Genomic DNA, 22151 nt, shown 5'->3' with positions numbered 1-22151 from the left:
TTGTCATCTGTTTACATTTTCTAAATCCTGCAGCAGATCTCTTCAAGATGGCTCATATCATTTGTTTTGGGTTGACGTTCTTAAGTTTTATTTCGTAGATGCATATCACACTTATTGCCAAGGCTTTCAGGTATTGGAAGTTCAACACCCGGGTCAGTTTTTATTGCTGATTTGGTGCCTCTCACAACAGTTTTTTTTAAATGATGTTTGCCTTTGAATGTTTGATTCCATCAGCCTGATCTATATTTTGCTTCACTGTTGGGATGTTGACTTGCCAATGCTGATGGAACAATGAATTGCACAGTTCATGTGGGATGTTTTTTCATTTATGATCTAGTTTATGCTTTTATGCCCTTAAGCTGCCCTGTTTATCCATACCAATGCAGCAGTCGGCTAGGTTGAACCTGGTGATTTTTAATTCAAATCTCAATCTGTAATGGCTAAGACTGGCGCTACAGCTTAGTCTCCACATATCAAGGCTGATTTAGCTGTTTAGCCAACACCGTTTCATCAAGCACAGATTGTGCTTTTTTTTTTTTTTAAAGAAAAAAAAACTTTATGGTCCTGTGTGTGGATCACTTTTTGCTTTTTGAGTATTTGTTGATCTTGGACAGGGAAATTGGTTTAGCCAAGGAAATGAATATTCTTATTTTAATTATGCTAATCAAATTTGTTATGACGGTCATAAAAGGGATTAGGTAGAGGTAAAACGCGTTTTTGCTATTGAAGGTGAGTTGCCCTGTTCTGTTTCTTCTCGTCACAGCAGCTTTTTTGTCTGCATAATATATATAAATGTATTTCTATGTGTACAAATATTTTCTGCCACTTATTTCACCTGCAGATGCTCTATTTATGTATTTTGTATTGAATAAAGTTTCATCGCACATCGGTATGGAATCACTTTGTAAACTTGCAAACCTGTCACAGCTTCAGTTTGAGTTCAACTGTTGTTTTATTTTAATTTTTTCATAAAACGCATATTTCTTATACATTAAGTATTTCACTCTTTCATTTCCTTTTTGGCTTAGTCCTTTTATTAATCTGGGGTCGCCACAGCGGAATGAACCGCCAACTTATCCATCATATGTTTTACGCAGTGGATGCCCTTCCAGCTGCAACCCATCTCTGGGAAACATCCATACACACTCATTTACACACCACAGACAACTTAGCTTACCCAATTCACCTAAACCATGTATAAACCCACGCTAACATGGGGAGAACATGCAAACTCCACACAGAAATGCCAACTGACCCAGCCAGCGACCTTGTTTTTAGTATTTACCAAATACAGTAATTTGAGTAATGGGGTTAAGTTGAGCTAGGTGTTTGTAAAAGACATTTTACTTTTACTTTTTTACTGCTCACAGCTACAAGGCATTTCTTTAATTAGTTATGGCTTTTATTTTAAAAACATTCACAAAGGTTTTTGATTCTCATAATTGGGAAATCGTAGGAATATGTTTTTAAATAAAAATGAAATATAAATTTTATAAAAAGAACATTGTAAGTAAAAATGCAAGCAAATGTAAATTCTTATATTCATTTATAGAATATGTTATTGTTTTTACATATTACTGTTAGTTAAATGTATATTATTGACTTGGGTCATGGTTATTTTTAAACTAATTTGTTATTTGTAATTTGTAGTAATAATAATTATATAATCACCCAGTCAACATTGTTTTGAAATGTATTTACATTTTACATTTACATTTAGTCATTTAGCAGACGCTTTTATCCAAAGCGACTTACAAATGAGGACAAGGAAGCAATTTACACAACTATAAGAGCAACAATGAATAAGTGTTGTAGGCAAGTTTCAGGTCTGTTTAAGAAGGAAAGTATTAGTAAAAAAAAATTATTATTATTATTTTTTTAGTACAGTTATTGGTATATCCAGAGAGGCAATTGCAGATTAGGAAGTGAAGTGGAGACTAAACAGTTGAGTTTTTAGTCGTTTCTTGAAAACAGCGAGTGACTCTGCCGTTCTGATGCAGTTAGGGAGTTCATTCCACCAACTGGGCAGATTGAATGCGAGCGTTCGGGAAAGTGATTTCTTCCCTCTTTTGGATGGAACCACGAGGCGACGTTCATTCACCGAACGTAAGTTTCTGGAGGGCACATAAATCTGTAGAAGTGAGAGCAGATAAGAAGGAGCAAGGCCAGAAGTCGCTTTGTAAGCAAACATCAAAGATTTGAATTTGATGCGAGCAGCAACTGGCAGCCAGTGCAAACGGAGTAGCAGCGGAGTGACATGTGCTCGTTTAGGTTCATTAAAGACCACTCGTGCTGCTGCGTTCTGGAGCAGCTGAAGAGGCTTGATAGAGTTAGCTGGAAGCCCAGCTAGTAGAGAGTTGCAGTAATCCTGTTTGGAGAGAACAAGAGCTTGAACAAGGAGTTGAGCTGCATGGTCAGATAAGAAGGGTCGGATCTTTCTGATGTTATAGAGTGCGAATCTGCACGATCGAGCAGTTCTAGAAATGTGGTCAGAGAAGTTTAGTTAGTCATCAATCGTTACTCCAAGGCTTTTCACCATTTTGGATGCAGTAATGGTTGCCCCATCCATCTGGATTGAAAAGTTATGGTGTAGAGTCGGGTTGGCAGAAACTACAAGCATTTCCGTTTTTGCGAGGTTAAGCTGAAGATGATGATCTTTCATCCAGTGTGAAATATCCAACAGGCAGACTGAGATGCGAGCTGGAACTGAGGGATCATCAGGATGAAAAGAGAGGTATAGCTGGGTATCATCAGCATAGCAGTGGTAGGAGAATCCATGTCTCTGGATGACTGGTCCTAGAGATGATGTGTAGATGGAGAAGAGAAGTGGCCCAAGAACAGAGCCTTGAGGTACCCCAGTGTTTAGATGCTGTAGGTTGGACACTTCTCCCCTCCAAGACACCCTGAATGACCTGTCAGAGAGGTAAGATCTGAACCATTGTATAACAGTGCCCGCAACACCCAGTGACTCGAGTGTAGATAGCAGGATCTGGTGGTTGACAGTGTCAAAAGCAGCTGACAAGTCCAGCAAAATGAGGACTGATGATTTAGAGTCTGCTTTAGCCAGTCTGAGATCCTCCACGACCGAGAGCAGGGCAGTCTCAGTTGAGTGGCCTTTCTTAAAGCCGGATTGCTTGTTGTCCATGAGATTGTTTTGAGTAAGAAAGTCCAGAACTTGATTGAACACTACTTTCTCCAGAATCTTGGCCATGAATGGAAGCAGGGATACTGGTCTGTAGTTTTCAAGTAGCGTATGGTCTAGGTTGGGTTTCTTTAGCAGTGGGGTTACCCTAGCCTGCTTAAATGAAGTGGGGAATAAACCAGAGTCAAGAGATGTGTTAATTATGTGAGTCAGTGTTGGTATGACTGCAGGAGAGATGGCTTGAAAGAGATGAGAGGGAATGGGATCAAGTGGACAGGTGGTTGCATGGCTAGATAGCACGAGTTTGGACACCTCAGACTCAGAGAGCTGAGAAAAAGAGGTGAGTGTGTGTGGTGTATCTTGCGTGTTTGTTGTAGGTGCAGCAAATTGAGCACTGATTTTTGCAGTTTTGGTGCAGAAGAATGTAGCAAAGTCATCAGTAGTACGTGTGGAGGATGCGGGTGGAGGAGGAGGATAGAGGAGGGAGGAAAATGTTTTTAAAAGTAGGCGAGGATTAGTGGCATTGTTGATTTTCAGACGGTAATATGTCTGCTTTGCAGAAGTAACCTCAGCAGAGAAAGAGGACAGAAGAGTTTGGTATGTTAAGAGCTGTGCAGGATTTGTAGTTTTCCGCCAAATTCTCTCTGCAGCTCGAAGTTTTGAGCGATTCTCACGGAGAGCATCCGAGAGCCAGGGTGCAGGAGGACTGGCATGGGCTGGCCTAGTTGCAAGAGGACATAATCTGTCTAGACATGATGCTATGTGTAAGAATATTTTTATAAAAATGTATCATTTGTAGTAAGCTTTTTATCATAATTTATATATTTTAGATCTTGTTATTGACTAACCAAAAATATATAACGTTAATTAAATACCAACATTATTATTTTTTTTTACATGTTTTTACATTCATGTTTTATTTTATAGTAATGAAGGTGATGATTATGTGGATTTTTGTTTTCTTTCAATTTAATATAATTATCCTGTTTTAAAATTTGTAATTATTTTCAATCATCTTTGTTATGTTAAAAACTTTAATAAAATGGTATAATTTAAAAAATAATAAGCACGTTTTGAAGTATAAAAGTCCGACGTATCAAAATAAAAGCTCTTCCTGTCAACGGAGAGTCGACCGGTCCCCATAATGCATTGCGCAGAACGATTACGCACAGAGGAGCGCGCTTCTCCCGGCCTCATTGCCTGTACTGCCGTTCACAAACCCTCCAAATCCACCCGGATTAAACCGACAAAACCACACCACACGCCTTCGAACAGCATGGAGTCTGCCCTGAAGAAAGACACGGAGAGCACCTGTGTGCTGTGCTGCCAGGACATCGACCTGTTCGCGGTGGGGAAGTGCGATCACCCGGTGTGTTACCGCTGCTCCACCAAGATGCGGGTGCTGTGCGAGCAGAAGTACTGCGCCGTCTGCCGGGAGCAGCTCGACAAGGTGCCGCCGCCTCTCCTCCTCCAGGCCTCGGCTAATGCACACAGCAGATAAACACAGAAACCCGGCCTCTAGGAAGCGCTGAACCAGCTCTCTTTACGCTAACTTAGCATGGCGACTTATAATGGGAGCGGCCGCGTCTGTCACGTTGTTGTTGTCATTACAAAGTTTAGTTGAGTTGTGTTTTCTTTTAAAAGTGAAATGGGGGTAGTTGTTCTACTTACTGTTTTGTGTTGGGTTGTTGGACTTCTAACTGTTACATTTGATTCGAGCGTGTGTGGGAGGCAGTTTAGCGTGGTGATTTATTACCTGACGTTTCCCGGGACGACCAGTTCCCGTGTTGGCTTTGCGAATCATGACAGCTGTGGAAACTGAACTTTGTTCTCTTGTGTATCCGAGAAGGTTTGATTACTAGATAGTACTGCTTTCGGAGGACTGTTACGTAACGAGCTTTCAGATAACTAACCGTTAGAAACTACTAGACGTGTAGCTTTTCTGACAGACTGTCAAAGTGTGACGTCATGTTGACAATGAGTGGCTCACGTGTCAATCAGTCAAGAGTGCACACTGATCCGTCACCCAAGAATGAGACTTTACTCCTCATTTACTCGCCCTTGTTCCCAAACACGTTACAGTTTCTTCTGTTGGTCGCAAAAGCTATATTAGTTAACTATTGACATGGAGAGAAGTGAAACATATGTTTGTCAAAGCTCTTTATGTTCGACAGAAGAAGAAAGACTCAAACATGTTCGTTCATTCATTCATTCATTCATTTATTTTTCCGCTAATGCGCGGCCGGTGTGAGTAAATGAATGATACCAGAATTTTAATTTTGGGTGAGCTGTCCCTTTAATCAGTAAATCTGTCACAAGCTTGTGTTGTTAGTTTTGATTAATATGCGGGAATTGTTTGTGCAGTTTGTTTCATGTAGAGTTTATTCATCAAATGTTGAGATCTGCTTTAAGTAAAATGTGTTTTTTATATATATATCTCAGGTGGTCTTCTTAAGGAAACCAGAAGCGTTTGCCACTCTGAACATTCATCATTATCAGTGTGAGAAGAAATATGACATTTATTTTGGAGATGGAAAGGTTCATGCACAGTTCAGGTACTTTTTTTTTTTTTACCTTTTTTTTGGATGCTTTTGACAATGTTCAATTGAAATGTGTAACTGCCCCACCAAGAAAAAAAAAAGTTTTTGATTGCATTTCTAAACTCCTAATGTCGCTAGTTAACACACTCAATGCGTTTTTTTTAACACATTCTATAATTTCCAAAATATCAACCTCTAGCCATAAACATACCAACCATTTGGTAAAGTATCATAATTAATATATCTACTATAAAAAATTTGAAATTATTTAGTATAAGACTAATTTAATTAAAAAATATCAAACTAAATCATTTTTGAATGCTAAATCATCTTTATTTTTTGAAGTATGCCATAAAATATTTCAGATTCTCATTTAACACAGTAATTTAGACGTTTTCTTGTTGTTCAAGTTTAGTGAAGAGTAGGATTATGTTTGTTAGATTTTAAACCATTATTTAAAACAATCATTCTTTAAATGACTTTAACAGTCAATATTTATTTGGTAGAGCAGGCAGTTAAAAAGTTATGTTGTTTTGCTATAAAATCATAGGAAATATCTTTGTCAAACATGTATTGTTTACTAAGTATTCAAAATGATTTATCCAATAATACATTTTTGGACAAAATAAAGAAGAATGGTATATTTATTTTTTGTATATTTAACCACCAATATGCATTGCATCACAGCAGTAATATAAAGGAATAGCTCCAAAAATGAAAAATACTTTTAATTTTTTTCACCCTCAGGCCATCCAACAAATTGGTGACTTTTTTTTCCTTAAACATAGTTAAAGAATAGATAAGTTGTCGGTTCATTCCGCTGTGGCGACGCCAGATTAATAAAGGGACTAAGCCGAAAAGAAAATGAATAAATGATATTGGAAGAGCTCAGATGCAAAACCCTCTAAATGCTGTCTAAAATTTCCACAAAAAAATAAACATTTTCCCAGCCTCCTTTGTTTATGTCGAGATATTTAACTTTAAAATCCAGGAAAAGGACATATTCTTTGCCATTAAAGTGATATTTAAGGTTTTTGCCTCTAAACTCTTCATTTGTTATTCAAAAAAACTCAAGTCGGTTGCTACCAACACTTCAAGAAAGAAGAAAAAACTACTGGCAAAAGTAAATTAATTTAATTGGCTTGTAATGACACATAAAGGTTTTATGATGTGAACATTCATAGATAATTTCTCATAAAGCCCTGCTTGTCAGATGTATTTCAATAATAGATCTCAACAATGAGACCCCTTTTAACAAGATTGTTATAATGCTTTTACCAGTCATCCGATTCTTAAATCCTTAAAAGTTTTTAATATATTACAAAAAACGAATTGCTGCTTATGCAAGGTGTTTCTAATGCAGCGTATGTGTGGCTGAGAGTAAATCTGACATTATTCTCTCCTCTGGCTGCCGTCATCAGTCTCTTTTTTTTTTTGTTTTTTTCTGAAAGTCTTGATAACACCATCAGGACGTTTTTCTTATATTATTTCAGCAAATAAGATTGTAAAAAATTAATTTCAGTTCTCTCTTATTCACTGAGTTCTAAGTTTATCAAACTATGACGACTTCTGCTGCTGAGAAACCCTGAAATGTGAAAAGGGTCTATTGTTAAATGCAAGCTCTTTTTATCTTTTACATCAAATGCAGGAAGATTTTGTTAAATGAATGTCCACATTGCCCGGAACCGAAAGTGTTCTCCAAATTTGAAGAATTAGAGCAGCATATGCGGAAACAACATGAGCTCTTCTGCTGCAAGTTATGCTTGAAGCATTTGAAGGTAGTTTATTACATTTTAAATGTAGTCATTTATTATTATGTGCTCTTCATTCCAACGATGACTGATGTGCTCCAATGTTTACAGATATTCTCATATGAGCGCAAGTGGTACAGTCGTAAAGATTTGGCTCGCCATCGAATGCAAGGGGACCCGGATGACACCTCGCACCGCGGGCATCCGCTTTGTAAATTCTGTGACGATCGATACCTGGACAACGATGAGCTGCTGAAACACCTGCGCCGCGACCATTACTTCTGCCATTTCTGTGATGCAGATGGAGCTCAGGAGTATTACAGGTAGGTTTTGTAGGGATGGTATACAGTTTGACCCAAAGAATGTCCAGTCTGATAGACGAAGAAGAGCCGGAGTCAGAGATTTAAATAAATAAATCAAGTTTACTGAAGATAGTTTGGAGTTTCATCAGCAGAAGCCAGCTTCAACACTCGCAATGAGTTCCTAGGCCGCTCTGCTTACAATCACCAGTCAATAACAATTATACTCTCACATAACATCATTAACTGCGTCAAACATATAGGTGTTCTAACCTGATTGGTTAAAACACAGATAGACTAGGAAATTTCCATGTGGAGTTTGTGCGTATATTCTGAACAATATCTTAAGCATAAACGTCAGACATCCCTTAGACCAGGGGTGTCAAACTCAATTCCTGGAGGGCTGAAGCCCTGCACAGTTTAGTTCCAACCCTGCTCCAACACACTTACTGTAGGTTTCAAACAAGCCTGAAGGACTCAGTTAGTTTGATCAGGTGTGTTTAATAAGGGTTGGAACTAAACTGTGCAGAGCTGCGGCCCTTTTGAAACTGAGTTTGACACCTGTGCCTTAGACTGATTAGAGCTGACTCCAGACCTGTGAAACGGATCAACAATCAAATAGAACACAGACACTTAAAGTATAATCTGTTTCTTATCCAAGGCTGAGTGTATTCTCAGCCGTCTTTATCAAAACTGGTTAAAAACTGGTATAATCTACATTCAGGCAGTTATATTCTTACTTTACAAAGTCTATCTTGAATAAAAATAGAATTACTTTAAAAGAATTAACCGTAAAAACAGCAAAATCACTTTAGACATTTTAGATAGTAATAACTACTAGAAAGTACAATAGAAACAGTTGATTCCAGTCCTTAGCCCTCAGTTCCACTCAAGGTCTCCGTGATCTCTGACCTAGTTTGGTGGCTTCTGAAAATAGTTATAAAGAGACAGGCAAATGCACTGAACATTCTTATATTAATCAATTCACAGTTAAATACTCATTCAAATGATCAAAAAATTATATTTAATAAAATAAATCATGAGAAACAAGATGATGAGAAAAGGATAAACGTTGGTCCATGATGAGACGGATTGGAAAGCAGAAATCCGAACCCTTCAGTTTTGACTCATTTCCAGTTATGACCCAAATAATTGCAGGATTGGACTTGGAAACCTTCGGGTAAACACCTCAATTGATGCAACCATGCTTTATACACCTTAAATTTATCCATTGACACAAGTAACATGAAAACAAATAATTTCAATTCAAGGGATGATCACGGTGTTTTTAGTAGGTGCCAATTAACAAAACAAACACATGGCTGTTTATTGAAAGTTAATGAAGCACCCTCATTGAGAGCAGGGATTAAAGTCCAAAACCTGACTTTAGTAAGCCCAACTACATGTCTATGCTTAAATTGGTTCCAACAGCAAATTGAAGATCATTTAATCTAACTAATCTGAGTTCAGTTTAAATAATCTAGATAACTGCTCTTGCACGTTACTGTCGTGAAACCCTGAAGGTCGAGCATAGGTGCATTGATTATGTTGTATTCAACCATGGCAAGTACAAGAACTGAAAGAGCTCTGAAATTAGGCGCAGCTGTTCACAGCGACTGAGCTGCGTTAGTAATTTGTTCAAACAATTGTTCAAGAGTTCAAACATATAAAAATTTAAACATAATATTCAAATCTACAGTACGACTGGCAACAAAGCAAGAGAGAAGGCTTACAGGAACTTGCACATAAAAAAAAATAGGCCATTATTTAAGCCTATTAACATTCAATTAAATATTTGTCACAATACATTGGAATTGAGCTTGAGCACGCACCAGAGAGAGAATATGCGCTTACTGCCAATTGTTGCTTTCAAAAAAAAAAGTTTTATTGCATTGCAGGCTCCCGGTAACATTCAAAATGAGCTTAACATCATCATATTTAGTTTAAAATAATGGCTACAAAGAGCCGTGCACGCATAAGGGGCAGGATTTTTAATTTGCTCCCAAAACCACTGCAAATTGCTGCTTTCCCTTTGACACTTGTGTTTCCTGCCCCCTGTGGGAAAATATCTTTATATTAAAGTGAGGCTACTGCTTGGCCCAGACATATCTCCTGATTATTCAACTCAGGGTTTGATGCTTTAAACTTATTCTTTAATAAATGTCCCCTTCTTTATGTCAGTAAGTGCTTTTTTAATATTATTTTCTTTCACACACTCGGATCACAGTTCAAAAACTAGTACACCCTATACACCCTAACTACTACACCCTATACACCCTAATTAATATGTTTGGGGAAAATATATAATATAAAATAAAATTGTAATAAATGGGGAAAAAAAGACTCTTAAACATAAAAAATATCAAATTTAGTTAAAATGTTGTAGTTTTTATTTGTAATAACTTGTGTGTGTATGTATATATATATATATATAATTGTTCTATTCTTAAACGTGTTTGGTGTATATAAATTTACTTTTAACTTTCTTACGGCAGGTGAATGTTAACATTACCTTGATTAAGTTTGAACTTAGGCTGAGAGTTAACCTGCCCCAGACCAGGCTAGTTTCCCAGCATAAGTTGCCAGAGTAACTGAGTTTGAACTGTCATAAATTTGATTTATGAAACCGCATCCACCATTAATAATCCTGACTTACCAAAATAAGTGGCTTTTTCTCTAAGCTTGGTTTATGGAGCAGCCCTTTGGAGACAATTGGAGACTTGGATTGAACTTTTACTATAATAATAATAATAAGAAGAAGAAGAATATTTAATATTTGGTTTAGTAGTTGTTTTGTGTAGTATGTGTCTGTGGCCTTGTTCATGTTTGGTTATTCAATATATATTGGCCACTGTGTTTACATGAACATGATTGTCACCAACATTATAATTGATTATTCTGCTACTATGATCTTGTTTGCTCTCTGTGGCGGAGACGAGGCAGGGCCTAAAGAAGCTGCTTTACACAAACTGCCAATAACAAAAATGATCAAAATATAGTTTATTGTATTTCTGGCAACTTCAGTCAGTATGGAAGAATAGATCCAAAAGGGGTGACGCGGTGGTGTAGTAGGTAGTGCTGTTGCCTCACAGCAAGAAGGTCACTGGGTCAGTTTGCATTTCTGTGTGGAGTTTGCATGTTCTCCACGTGTTGGTGTGGGTTTTCTCCGGGTGCTCCAGTTTCTCCACAAGTCCAAAGACATGTGGTACAGGTGAATTGGGTGAGGTAAAATTGTCTGTAGTGCATGTTTGTGAATGAGTGTTTATGGATGTTTCCCAGAGATGGGTTGCAGCTGGAAGGGCATCCGCTGCGTAAAAACATATACTGGATAAGTTGGCGGTTCATTCTGCTGTGGCGACCCCAGATTAATAAAAGGACTAAGCCGAAAAGAAAATGAATGAATGAAGATCCAAAGGCCTCTAGGCACTACAGCTTTGGTGATAATACAAAGGTAGCGTGAGGTAAAAAGTTCAATGGTGGTTCAGTAGTTTAGATTTTTAAAGCTACTCATTTTAAATTAAAAAATGGTTTTAAGAAGAGTATTTTTTTTAGTTAAAAAATGTTTATTGTTGGGATTTGGTTTGGGTTAGATATAAGGGAGGTTTATTATACATTTATTACAAAAGCAATGCTGATATTTTTCATGTTATGTAGAAAGTATCTATTGTTGTTACACTTTGCGTTAATAAAAATATTGTTATTGTAAAATAATGTTATTGTAACAAAAATATTCTTACTGTAAAATAATGTTATTGTAACAAAAATATTGTTATTGTTAATTTTGTTTTTAATGCTTGCCCAGTTTTTTAGTTTAAGATTGTTGTTGTTTGTTCTTTTTTTCTTTTTTGTTGATTTTATGATTTCTGTTTTTTGCTTTGACACTATTAAAGAAGCCTTGTTGCTGACATGACAAAAAATATATACATTTCAATCAGATGCGTAGTCAGGTGCTATAAACCTAATGCAATCTAAATGAAAGAATATAAATGCACCTCCTAATAAGTCTTCCATTCTATATATTTTTAATAATGTTAATAATGAACTTGACTGTGCATGTTTTTACAATATATATAGGGCCATATATATATATATATATATATATATATATATATATATATATATATATATATATATATATATATATATATATATTTTTTTTTAAGTTCATTCTGTTTTGCTAAAACAAATTTTAGAAAAATTAGTGGATATAAACATACTTAGTGTAAGCTGAACTACAGAATTATTACTCCATCTTAATGATTACTACCAGGGCTTGACAATAACACCTGGCTACCCACCAAATGCGGGTACATTTTAGCTGGCAGGTTAGACAGCTGCTCCCACTTCCCACTTTGGCTGGTTGAAGATAATTTTTTAATTGTAGTTTTCTTAAAGAGCAGAGTTCAACAATAAGAATTTCCCAATGAGTGGCCAGCGATAGAGTTGACAATAATAACTGTGTTCACGTGAGCAAAAGAAAGCAGTTGAATATTGAATGAAAGGATGATCATGCAGATGACGAGACACAGGTAATCCTAATGCACTGATGAGGGCTTTCGTATCAAGGCTGATTTCAGTTGATGTGATGCGCGTGAGTGTTCAAGTTTCAAAAAGAAACGTTTACTTGCGCGAAGCATCTGTGCTTTGAAACACAACTGGTGGGATCAGTCTTTTTTAAAAGTCTTTTTGTAAGCAGCAGGTTGCTTTCACTTTAACCTTTCATGTGATCATCCTTTCATTATCGCACAATATTTTTCTTCTTCTTTTTTTTTGCTTGGGTATTTCGGGCTAAGAATAATATATAATTTTTTTTTTTTTTTTGGTGTTGCTAGAGAAAAATTTGGCAAATCCTAAGTGTTAAACCCTAAAAAGCCATGTGAAATTAAAACTAATTGCAATGCGACACTGAATCCATAACCCATTTGCTCGCGCTCATTGAGAAAGGTCATACACAACACAAACCATTGAAATGAAAGAGGCTTGTGGAAATAAAACAAAATCTAAATCGAGTAATCTAAATCAATTTTAGCATGTCCAAATCAAATTTTATGCATATAAAATATATTTTCCCAACTACAAGATTGTGGCTAATAAAAATGGCGAGTTGCTAGTAATGTTGGAAAACTATTAGCCATAGTGGCTGGTGATCAAAAAAGTTAATGTCAAGCCCTGACTACCACTTATATAACTGCATTTTTTTGTTCTACAGTGACTACCAGTACCTGAGTGAGCACTTCAGAGAGAGCCATTATCTGTGCGAGGAGGGCCGCTGCAGTACAGAGCAGTTCACTCACGCTTTCCGCACAGAAATTGACTATAAGGCTCACAAAGCTGCTGCCCACAGCAAAAACAGGGCAGAGGCAAGGCAGAATCGTCAAATCGACATTCAGTTCAACTATGCACCCAGACAGCAGCGCAGAAATGATGGTAAAGCAGAGTGTGCACATTTATTATTTTTGAGTTAAATTAAATAATTTAATCGATCTATAATAAAGAAATACATTTTAATACCTTAAGATTTTTTTCTAATGTCTGATAGTTGGTGGCGATGATTACGAGGAAGTGGACCGCTTCAATAGACAGGGAAGACCAGGAAGAGGAAGAGGCCCAGGTGGACAGCAGAATCTCAGGAGTTGGAGATATAACCGGTAGGTCTTCATCACTGCTGTATTCTGACACATACAAGAGCCCTTCTGGAGGACTAAGAGAGTTGTTTTCTGCAGAGAGGAAGAGGACAGGGAGATGGCTGCAGCTATGCGAGCTTCAATGGCCAGTCACCAAGAAGAGAGAAGCCACGTGCAAGAGAGAAGCATGCTGAAGCCACGCAGAGAAGAAAAGTTGGAGCCGGATGAGATGAGGAATAACAGGAGCACAGCAAGACCAACTAATGATATTCAAGGTATTAGAGTTGGGGTAAAATGTATGGGTTTTATTTATTATTTTATATAAGGGAATGAAAAATGCATGTCTATATGCGTTTCAGCTCGATCGATGAAGAGTAATGGCTCTTTGGCTGGTCAGGACTTCCCTGTCTTAGGGGCAGGTGCACCTCCTGCGCCAGTTCAAAGGTATGTTTGTCCTGTTTTTAGTATAATGAATATATAATTTGAAAGAAAAATGTAACTGATAAATGATGACAGTTTGCTTGTAATTGAGGCTCATTAATTTTGTCTAGATTGATTCCTTAATTTTGCATTTAGTGACTTTAATAAACAATAAAGAAACTCTCATTCGTGTCTTCAGACTCAGTTAAAAATAAACAGATTTAGGTGACATTCACCAATCAATAAACACCAACAACATAAATCTGCATAAACAGTGCAGGCCGAAGCTTGACCATATTAATACACTAATTCATTGTTGTGTTTTTAATGTGTATGTAAATTATATACATAAATTATATATATACACATATAGATATGATGGTCAGAACAGCAGAAACCTACCTGCTACTTCACAAACGTCACTTTAGAGCTAGTATTTGAATGATCCTCCGGCATAGTGTCTAAACTTACTGCAAAACAGGTGATTTTGCTGACATTTTTAAGATTATAAGGTTGAACGGCATGAAATGCCATCAATATACAGAGATTTCTCAGTATTTCTCTGTTGCAATCAGGATTTCACAATAGTTAAACCCGAAAAGCCAAAGCAAAGCAAACACTACCAGACTCTGGTATGAATACAGCACTACAAAATACAAAAGAGAGAGGTCGACTTAAAATGTCACGTACCTGATTTATAATGATTTGTTCATCTGTAGTTTGAAACTTAAGATGAGTAAATGCTGTTTTCCTGTCTAAGGACTTATTATGTGGTCTCTTTCACCATTTTCTGATAAAACGTCAACCGTCACTTTCTTTGGTCTGCTCAGACAGGCTGATTGCGGCCGATGAACTGAATTTCCAAAATTATATATAGTTAATTATGGGCAGTATCCTTATAAATAAACTGCATAGTTGCAATCTAAACAACTACTTTCACAAGGTAATACACAGGGGGAAATGTTTAAAAGGCTGGATTAGTGCTGTTATTTGCAGAATATGGCACGGCCATCAGCCAATCAGATTCAAGAATCGGACCGAACTGTTAATATTTTCCGAAAGATGTTTAACAGAGCAAGGAAATTTTCACAATATGTCTGATAATTTTTTTTCTTCTGGAGAAAGTCTTATTTGTTTTATTTTAGCTAGAATAAAAGCAGTTTAAAAATTTTTTAACACCATTTTAAGGACAAAATTATTAGCCCCTTTAAGCTATATTTTCTTCAATAGTCCACAAAACATATTTATTTATTATTATTTTTTAATAAAGTAAAATATATCAGGCTAAGACAGCTGTTCTGGAACCAGTGTTATTGTTTTCTAAAGCTGAAATTATCTATAATATTTTGGTTAAATTTAAATAAATTATGAGAATTAGATAAACTTCAAAATTTCAAAGTACAAAAATGTACAAATTGATTAAAACAAATAAACTAGAGATGATAGAATATATATTTAGGATAAGGAAAATAAAAAAGCTAATTATAAAATATTCATAATATAAAAATAGTAAATAATGGGCAAGAACCACTTAAAACTAGCATATTAAAACACCTAGTTTAAATGAACCACATTAATAATTAATAATGTCTTTTCTCATTATTACAGCATGATTCAAAAACCTTCCGTCTCCCTGAAAGAAGATGACTTTCCAAGTTTGTCTGGCTCTGTCGTTTCTTCTCCAATGACACCAGCATACACCAATCAACCCAGGAAACATTCTTCCTTCCAAGAAGAGGATTTCCCTGCTCTAGTCTCCAAGATCAAACCACTGAAGCCCCAGTCCAGCGCAGCATCTGCCTGGTCTCAAGCTGGAAGCAAACCTGTCGTGGCTCCCAACAAGCCTGTCGTTCTGCCCACCAAAATGACCCCTATGTCCTCCTCGTCCATATTGTCCAGCACTGACCCGCTTCCCAGTGCAAGTGTTCCTCAGCCTCTCACTGCCTCCTCGTCTCGCCGCAAAAAGATGCTCACTCTTACTGAAAGCCACAAAGATCCACCAAAAGTCAGATGTCCGTCTTCATCCGACGACGAGGACCCTCATAGTGGTAAAACAGCCCAGGAGATTCGAACAGTGCCGACCATGCTGGACATTTCCACTCTGTTAACGGTGAAAGGAAGCTCACCTCAGGCCAACCCCAAAGCCAGTAAGAAGAAGAAGCAAACTACGGCTTCTTCTTTGGGATCTCCTTCACGTACTCCAGAGACTGTTTCCAAAATGGCTCACAAAGAGAACGTTCCTGAGAAGAAGCCCCCAGAAACGGGTCTCAATAAAGCTCCTACAGCCCCTAAAACAAACTCTATTGTTAACGGAGTCGCAGAGAAGCCTGCAGAAGCGCTGTCCTGTACATCATTTCCTGAAAATATTACTTCCTCAAAGCAGCCGGTTACTGATCAAGCTCCTCCATCTAAGGAAGAAGAGTTTCCTGCTCTTATCTCCAAAAAACCTCCACCTGGTAAGAGGGTTTCTTTAAAGGGAAATTACACAAGATGTTTTCTTTATTGTTTTTTTTTTTTATGAACTGCATGATGGGGAAAAAAGGGAAATCAATGTGATATGGTGGAATTGTCAAATGTCATGTAGGCAATAAGGTAAGTAAATATACTGCTAGTTTCTTTTATGATAGTGATGTAAAATCTCAAAGTCTCAAAGACATCGTTGGATGTGTTTTCTGCTGAAGATACTGTTGTCCTTAAAAAAAAAAAAATAAATAAATAAAAAATTACATGTACCGTAGGAATGACATAACAGAAACTGTTGTCAGTTTTAAAACCTTGACATTTTCTAATCCCGGTATACCTTGAAAACAGTTATCGTCCCATGTCTACTTGGAATTCGATCAGATTAAAATTGCTAGTAAAATAGTTAAATAGTTATATTGCAAGAAATATTTTCATCGTAATATTTGACAACAATATTTTTATTTGTTTATTTATTAAACTGCACAGCCATTAAATGTATACACCCATTTGATAGTGTATATAAATGCATGTTCACAAGAAAGATTATTGTGATGCTTGTTTAAACATAAAATATTGTTTAATTCCTTCACAAATCTACTTATAACTTATTAGTGCAAAAATTGGTTGCATTGTTAGAATAATAAGCTGAATTTTGTACTTAAATGATGGGGACTAGTTTCTCCGTAGTATATACACCCATATAAAGACAATATATCAAAATATCTGTTGTTTGTTGTTGTTGTTTTCAGTATCTTGCAGCCCTACAGTGTTCCCTTGTGTTTTCCAGGTTTTAAAAGTGCGTTTCCGTTGAGGAATTCTCAGAGTGCTCTTCCTCCTCCTCCTCCTCCTGGCCTCGGGCCTGCTGTCAGCAAACCTCCTCCAGGATTCACTGGTGTCCCACTCAATAGTAATGTGGAGGATTCTTCAGTGTCCGCTGTTAACAGGTGTGTGATTTCTGTCTCCACTCGCTGTTGCATTTCAAATTGAAGTTTGACTTAAAGGAAAATTTAAATTACCCCAATTTTCTCACTCTCAAGCCACCCATTATGTATATGACTTTCTTCTTTCATATGAAACCTCTAAAAGATTAAGGTATTATGCAACCTTTAAAGGAATAGTTCATCCAAATTCAAAATTTCCACATACATTACTCAATTACTTCAATTCTCAAGTCATCTTCCATGTATATGACTTACACAGTCAAGAGTAGTTTTACATTTTACCCTGACTCTTCTATGTTCTATAATGGTGTGGGGTAGTGGCCATTTGGTTGGCGCCTTCAAAAGCTTCATTATAAATCCTGTCAAACTAACCCTTACAGTGATTAGAGTTTCTAACATTAAATATGGGTTAATTTGACCCGGGATTTATGTGCTTCTGGAAGCAAAATAATCCAAATAAATGTTGGATAGCCACTATTACATAAGTTAAATAAATTAAATATAAAAAAGTATTCCTTTAATAGTTACACAATACCTTGGTATTCTTGATGTTTCAAACTCAGTATTTTAGAGAATGTTGATAATATAATGGTATGCTCTATGAAGGACAGTATACATATACTGCATAAATATTAACATAATAATATCGAACAAATAGTGTCAGCTTATTAATTAAGTTGAACAGTTTTTATTATTTCAAAGAATAGTTTTCACATTTTTAATCAAACCATTATAATAAGTGCTTGACCTCACTAGTCATTGTGTTTTCTTTCAGACCAACACCTGCTATTGGATCCTACCTCATACCTGATCATTTCCAGCAGAGAAACATGGACCTTATTCAGTCTATTAAGAATTTCCTTCAAAATGATGAAACCAAGTTCAACGAGTTTAAAAACTATTCAGGCCAATTTAGACAGGTAACTGTTCTCTTTCATAAACGTATAGTTGTCTCATTGTGTAGCACTATTTAAATCTTTTAGTGAAGGAAAAAGATGGTGGCAACTTGTTAACTTTAATTAGAATACTTATATTACTGACACAATCTTTAAACAATTTTAACCTTAAATCTTGATGTATATTAAAATCTACTCACCAAATGTTTTGGAAAAAAGTCACAACTGACCAATTTGCACTAGGTCAAAAATTGCATTGATGGGGAGAAACAAAAATACAGAAAATTTGCATCAGCGTTATATAGCCCTTAATAAAACCACCTTCAAAAATGTTATAAACACATTAGATTAGTTGTTTAAGTTCTATTAATTTGACTGTATTCAAGCAGAAAAACAAATGAAAAATGAGCAAAGCAAATAGAAATTATAGTAAAAGTCACTATAAACCACATTTAGTTTTACTCTGAAGCCTTACCAATAAAGTCCTTTTCTACAAGTACGCTCATCTCTTATTCCGCTCCAGTCCAATTATGTATCACTGGGCACATAACCAATCTTACGTTGCACGTAAATTTTTGGCAATAGAAAAAAATACATTGCATGGGTCACAATTATAGATTTTTCCTTTATGTTAAAAAAAAAAAAAAAATATATATATATATATATATATATATATAACTTTTTGATAAGGATAATGCATTGTAAAGAGCTTAATTTGAATTACTTTTAAATGTAATTTTTCTGTATTTAGATTCCAGATTTTCAATTGGCATTTCATCCAGATATTAAACTATCCTAGCAAACCATAGATCAGTGGAAATGCTCCTTATTCAAATTTCAATGAATGCATAAATCTCTATTTCTAAAAAAAAAAGAATGACACTTATGACCAGGGCTTGACATTAACACCCGCCAAATGCGGGTAGATTTCAGCGTGTTAGACAGACACTACCACTAGGCACTTTGGCTGGTTAGAAATAATTTTTAAATTGTAGTTTTCTTAAAATCAGGGTTTGACATTAAGGACGACCCAATATTCAAGCAAATGCGATCTTAGAATCGAGAAGCAGCACGACTGACAAAAATAATGTTCGCGTGAGCAAAAAAAAAAGCAGGTGAATACTGAATGAGAGGATGATCACTCGCGCTAACAGCTGATGTGAGGTGAGCGACTGTTTAAAAAGCGCGACTGTTTACTGCCATGAAGCAACCGTGGCTAGAAATACAACTGATGTTATCGGTTCTCTTTCAAATAGACTGGAATAGACATAAAATGTTATGCTCATGCACCCAGTCTTGCAACTTTCAAGAGCTCCAGATTTGTCTTTTTGTAGACAGCACCAGTTGATTTCGCTTTAACCATTCTTTGAACAGATTCTTGGCCTAACGTTAACCGTGTGCATGTGATCACTTTTTCAGTATCACACATGGTATGTTTTTCACCTGCTTTCTTTTGCTTACAGTTATTTTTGTAATGTGGTTTAACTATCATTTTTTACAATAACATTGCTTTTAAGAAAGAATAACTTGCCATTTATGTGTAGTTAACTGTTGATCTGGGACTTTTAGCCAGGACAGATTTCTGTGCATAGTTTTAGATGCATGATAATAATTAGTTTTTAAAAGTCAATTGTTTTTTTGTTTTTTTTGTTTTTTTAAAGAAATATTTTGTTAAATAAAAAAGTATAGTAAACGGCTATACTTTGTTTTGACACATTTAAAAGTTGCGGCTAAGAAATATTAATGTTTGGTGTGGTCAGAGATAAATTTGGTAAATCCTTCATTTTGAGCTCTGGAAAGTGATGTGAAATGAAAACTAATTGTAAAAAGACACTATGAAACCATAAACCATTTGCTCATAGTTATTATGCAAGCTCATACACGACACCCAAAAAGTGAAATAAATGAGGAGGCATGTGGACATAACAGAATCTGAATCAAGTCATTTTAGCTGTCAGATTTATGCATATAAAATATATTTTCCCAACAACAAATAATGGTTAGTGAAAATGCTGTGTGGCTAGTAATGTTGGAAAACTACTAGCCACAGTGGCTGTTGATCAAAAAAATTAATGTCAAGCCCTGCTTGTGACTTGTTTTGTGCTCATTTTGCACAGGTTTCCTGTTAGATGTAATTGCAATATATGAGCCTCGTTAATGATGTAACCCTCCACTGGTCTCAGTTTATATTAGGTGGTCTTAACTAATGTGCACGTGCATGAAAAAATAAATACAATGTATTTACTGTGTTTATAATTTATTGCAGAACACTTCTGGTGCTCTTGAGGTGGGATATGTGTAAGGTTAGGGACAGGTTTGGTGGTATGGGTAGGTTTAAAGCGTGGGTTATGGTGTAAACAGTGCAATTACAGAAATTAATTTCAGATGTAATTACATGCAGGTCTTTAATTAATCTTAAAAAAGTACAATGTAAAACATGTACTTGCATGATAAGTACACTAACGAATTATTAATTCCCATGTAGGTACATATTAGTTAAGGCCACCTAATATAAAGTGAGACCCATACACTTGGACTAATCACTCATATTTAACATTGATCTCCATTTGTTTGTTTCGTATGCAAATAAACTCTCTTTCCTCTTGACAAGGGTGCACTTCCTGCTGTTCAGTACTATAAAAGCTGCCAAGAGCTTCTGGGAGAGAATTTCAACAGGGTCTTTAACGAACTGCTGGTTCTCCTACCAGACACTCGCAAGCAACAGGAGCTCCTCACTGCCCACGGAGACTTTAAGGCCCTTGAGAAACAGCAGCAGGGCTCCAAACCTAAAAAGAGCAAGAAGAAAGCCTGGCAGACGGGCACCAGCAGCAGCAGCAGCCTGGATCTGGACTGCCAAGTGTGTCCCACGTGTAAACAGGTGCTGGCGCTCAAAGACTTCAACACCCATAAGACCCTTCACATTGGTGATGATGACTTCCCTTCTCTACAGGCCATAAGCAAGATTATCAGCTAGCGGACGTTCACGGCTGTCCACGACAAACACACACACACACACACAAGCCTGGTGCTGCACCAGAATAATAAAGCAGGATGCTTGAGAGGATGATGATTATGATGTTTACTCTGATAGTTCAGGTTCAGCAAGTTTTGACGTCACCTTCGATTTTGGGGCAGATTGATCAACCCTGGACGCACGCAGGTAGAGCTTGTTAAACATTTCCAAGAGGTTTCATCTACTTGAAAAGCTTGAGTTCTAACGTTAATTCCTTTTAATGCTCCTCCAGTTGATCATCTTGACTTGTTCTCTTCATCAGGTTTTCCAATGCTGTTAGCATGGTCATTTTTCGTTTTTTTTGTAACGGTAAGGTTGGCTGCCTTTGAAAAATAACCTATTTATTTCAGAACGCTCCTGCCGTGTGATTTGGAATCAATTCATTTCTCATCTCTGTTTACAAACTTTGCAGCGCATCAAAAATAAAATGGTTAATACGTCGAGTTTTCTTACGGTAAGCTATGTTGATCTGTCAACTGGTTCTTGACAAATGACGTTTCTGAATGTTTGTTCGTGCTTTAACACTTTGCAATTAAACTATCAAGCCAGGGAACAAAAATGCATTGCTCAGAACTTTTTAGGCCATCGCGTGACTGTCTTTCAATGTTGTGTTGGTCATTTTGTTGACAGATTTGTGGTGATTCGTGAATAATAGCCATCAATTCAGGACACGTCAATCAGTTATTCTATCTTGTTTCGTCCGTGATCAACATCCTGGCAATGTCTAGCATGTTGTTGTTGTTGTTGTTTTTTTTTCCTCTAATCCTGATCAAATCTGTGCCATTCACAAATAGGACCAACAGAAAATCTTCCAAGCACATCTTTCAAACATAGGGAAACAGAATGACACAACAGGGCAGCTTTTGATAAGAGAGCCTACAACAACAACAAAAATTAGCCTTTTTTTAGCTGCTGTCCATTAATGCTTATTTACAGATGTCGATTTCATTTTTGATATCAAAAATCTGAATGTCTCTAGTGACAATGTTAATTTCTGATATCAGGAATGTGATTGTTACTAGTAAAATAAGGAATGGTGGATATCAGAAACACATTGTTGGA

The 22151-nt window shown here is 36.4% G+C and overlaps 1 protein-coding gene across 2 annotated transcripts; it reads left to right on the top strand.

The window, feature by feature from the left end:
- Nucleotides 1–4272: 4272 nt before the first annotated feature.
- Nucleotides 4273–21648, top strand: znf598 (zinc finger protein 598). Of its 2 annotated transcripts, none has more exons than XM_087242459.1 (12): nt 4273–5425; nt 5585–5697; nt 7331–7460; nt 7545–7756; nt 12942–13159; nt 13272–13380; nt 13456–13631; nt 13716–13800; nt 15385–16232; nt 17027–17183; nt 17956–18100; nt 20688–21648. In XM_087242459.1, exons 3-12 carry the CDS (start codon nt 7407–7409, stop codon nt 21048–21050), a joined length of 2367 nt encoding a protein of 788 aa, XP_087098585.1. In that variant the 5' UTR covers nt 4273–5425; nt 5585–5697; nt 7331–7406; the 3' UTR covers nt 21051–21648.
- Nucleotides 21649–22151: the final 503 nt, after the last annotated feature.

This window comes from Danio rerio, chromosome 3 (genome assembly GCF_052040795.2).
Source record: "Danio rerio strain M-AB ecotype USA chromosome 3, GRCz13ab, whole genome shotgun sequence".
NCBI classification, from domain to species: Eukaryota; Metazoa; Chordata; class Actinopteri; order Cypriniformes; family Danionidae; genus Danio; species Danio rerio.
This window is presented reverse-complemented; position numbering and strand designations above follow the sequence as displayed.

Bases quoted from the DNA above. Each gene is read 5' to 3' on its own strand.
- znf598 (XM_087242459.1), top strand. From the start codon at position 7,407: ATGCGGAAACAACATGAGCTCTTCTGCTGCAAGTTATGCTTGAAGCAT. The intron at 7,757-12,941 runs GTAGGTTTTGTA...TTTGTTCTACAG, and splicing joins GGAGCTCAGGAGTATTACAG to TGACTACCAGTACCTGAGTG. The intron at 17,184-17,955 runs GTGTGTGATTTC...GTTTTCTTTCAG, and splicing joins TCAGTGTCCGCTGTTAACAG to ACCAACACCTGCTATTGGAT.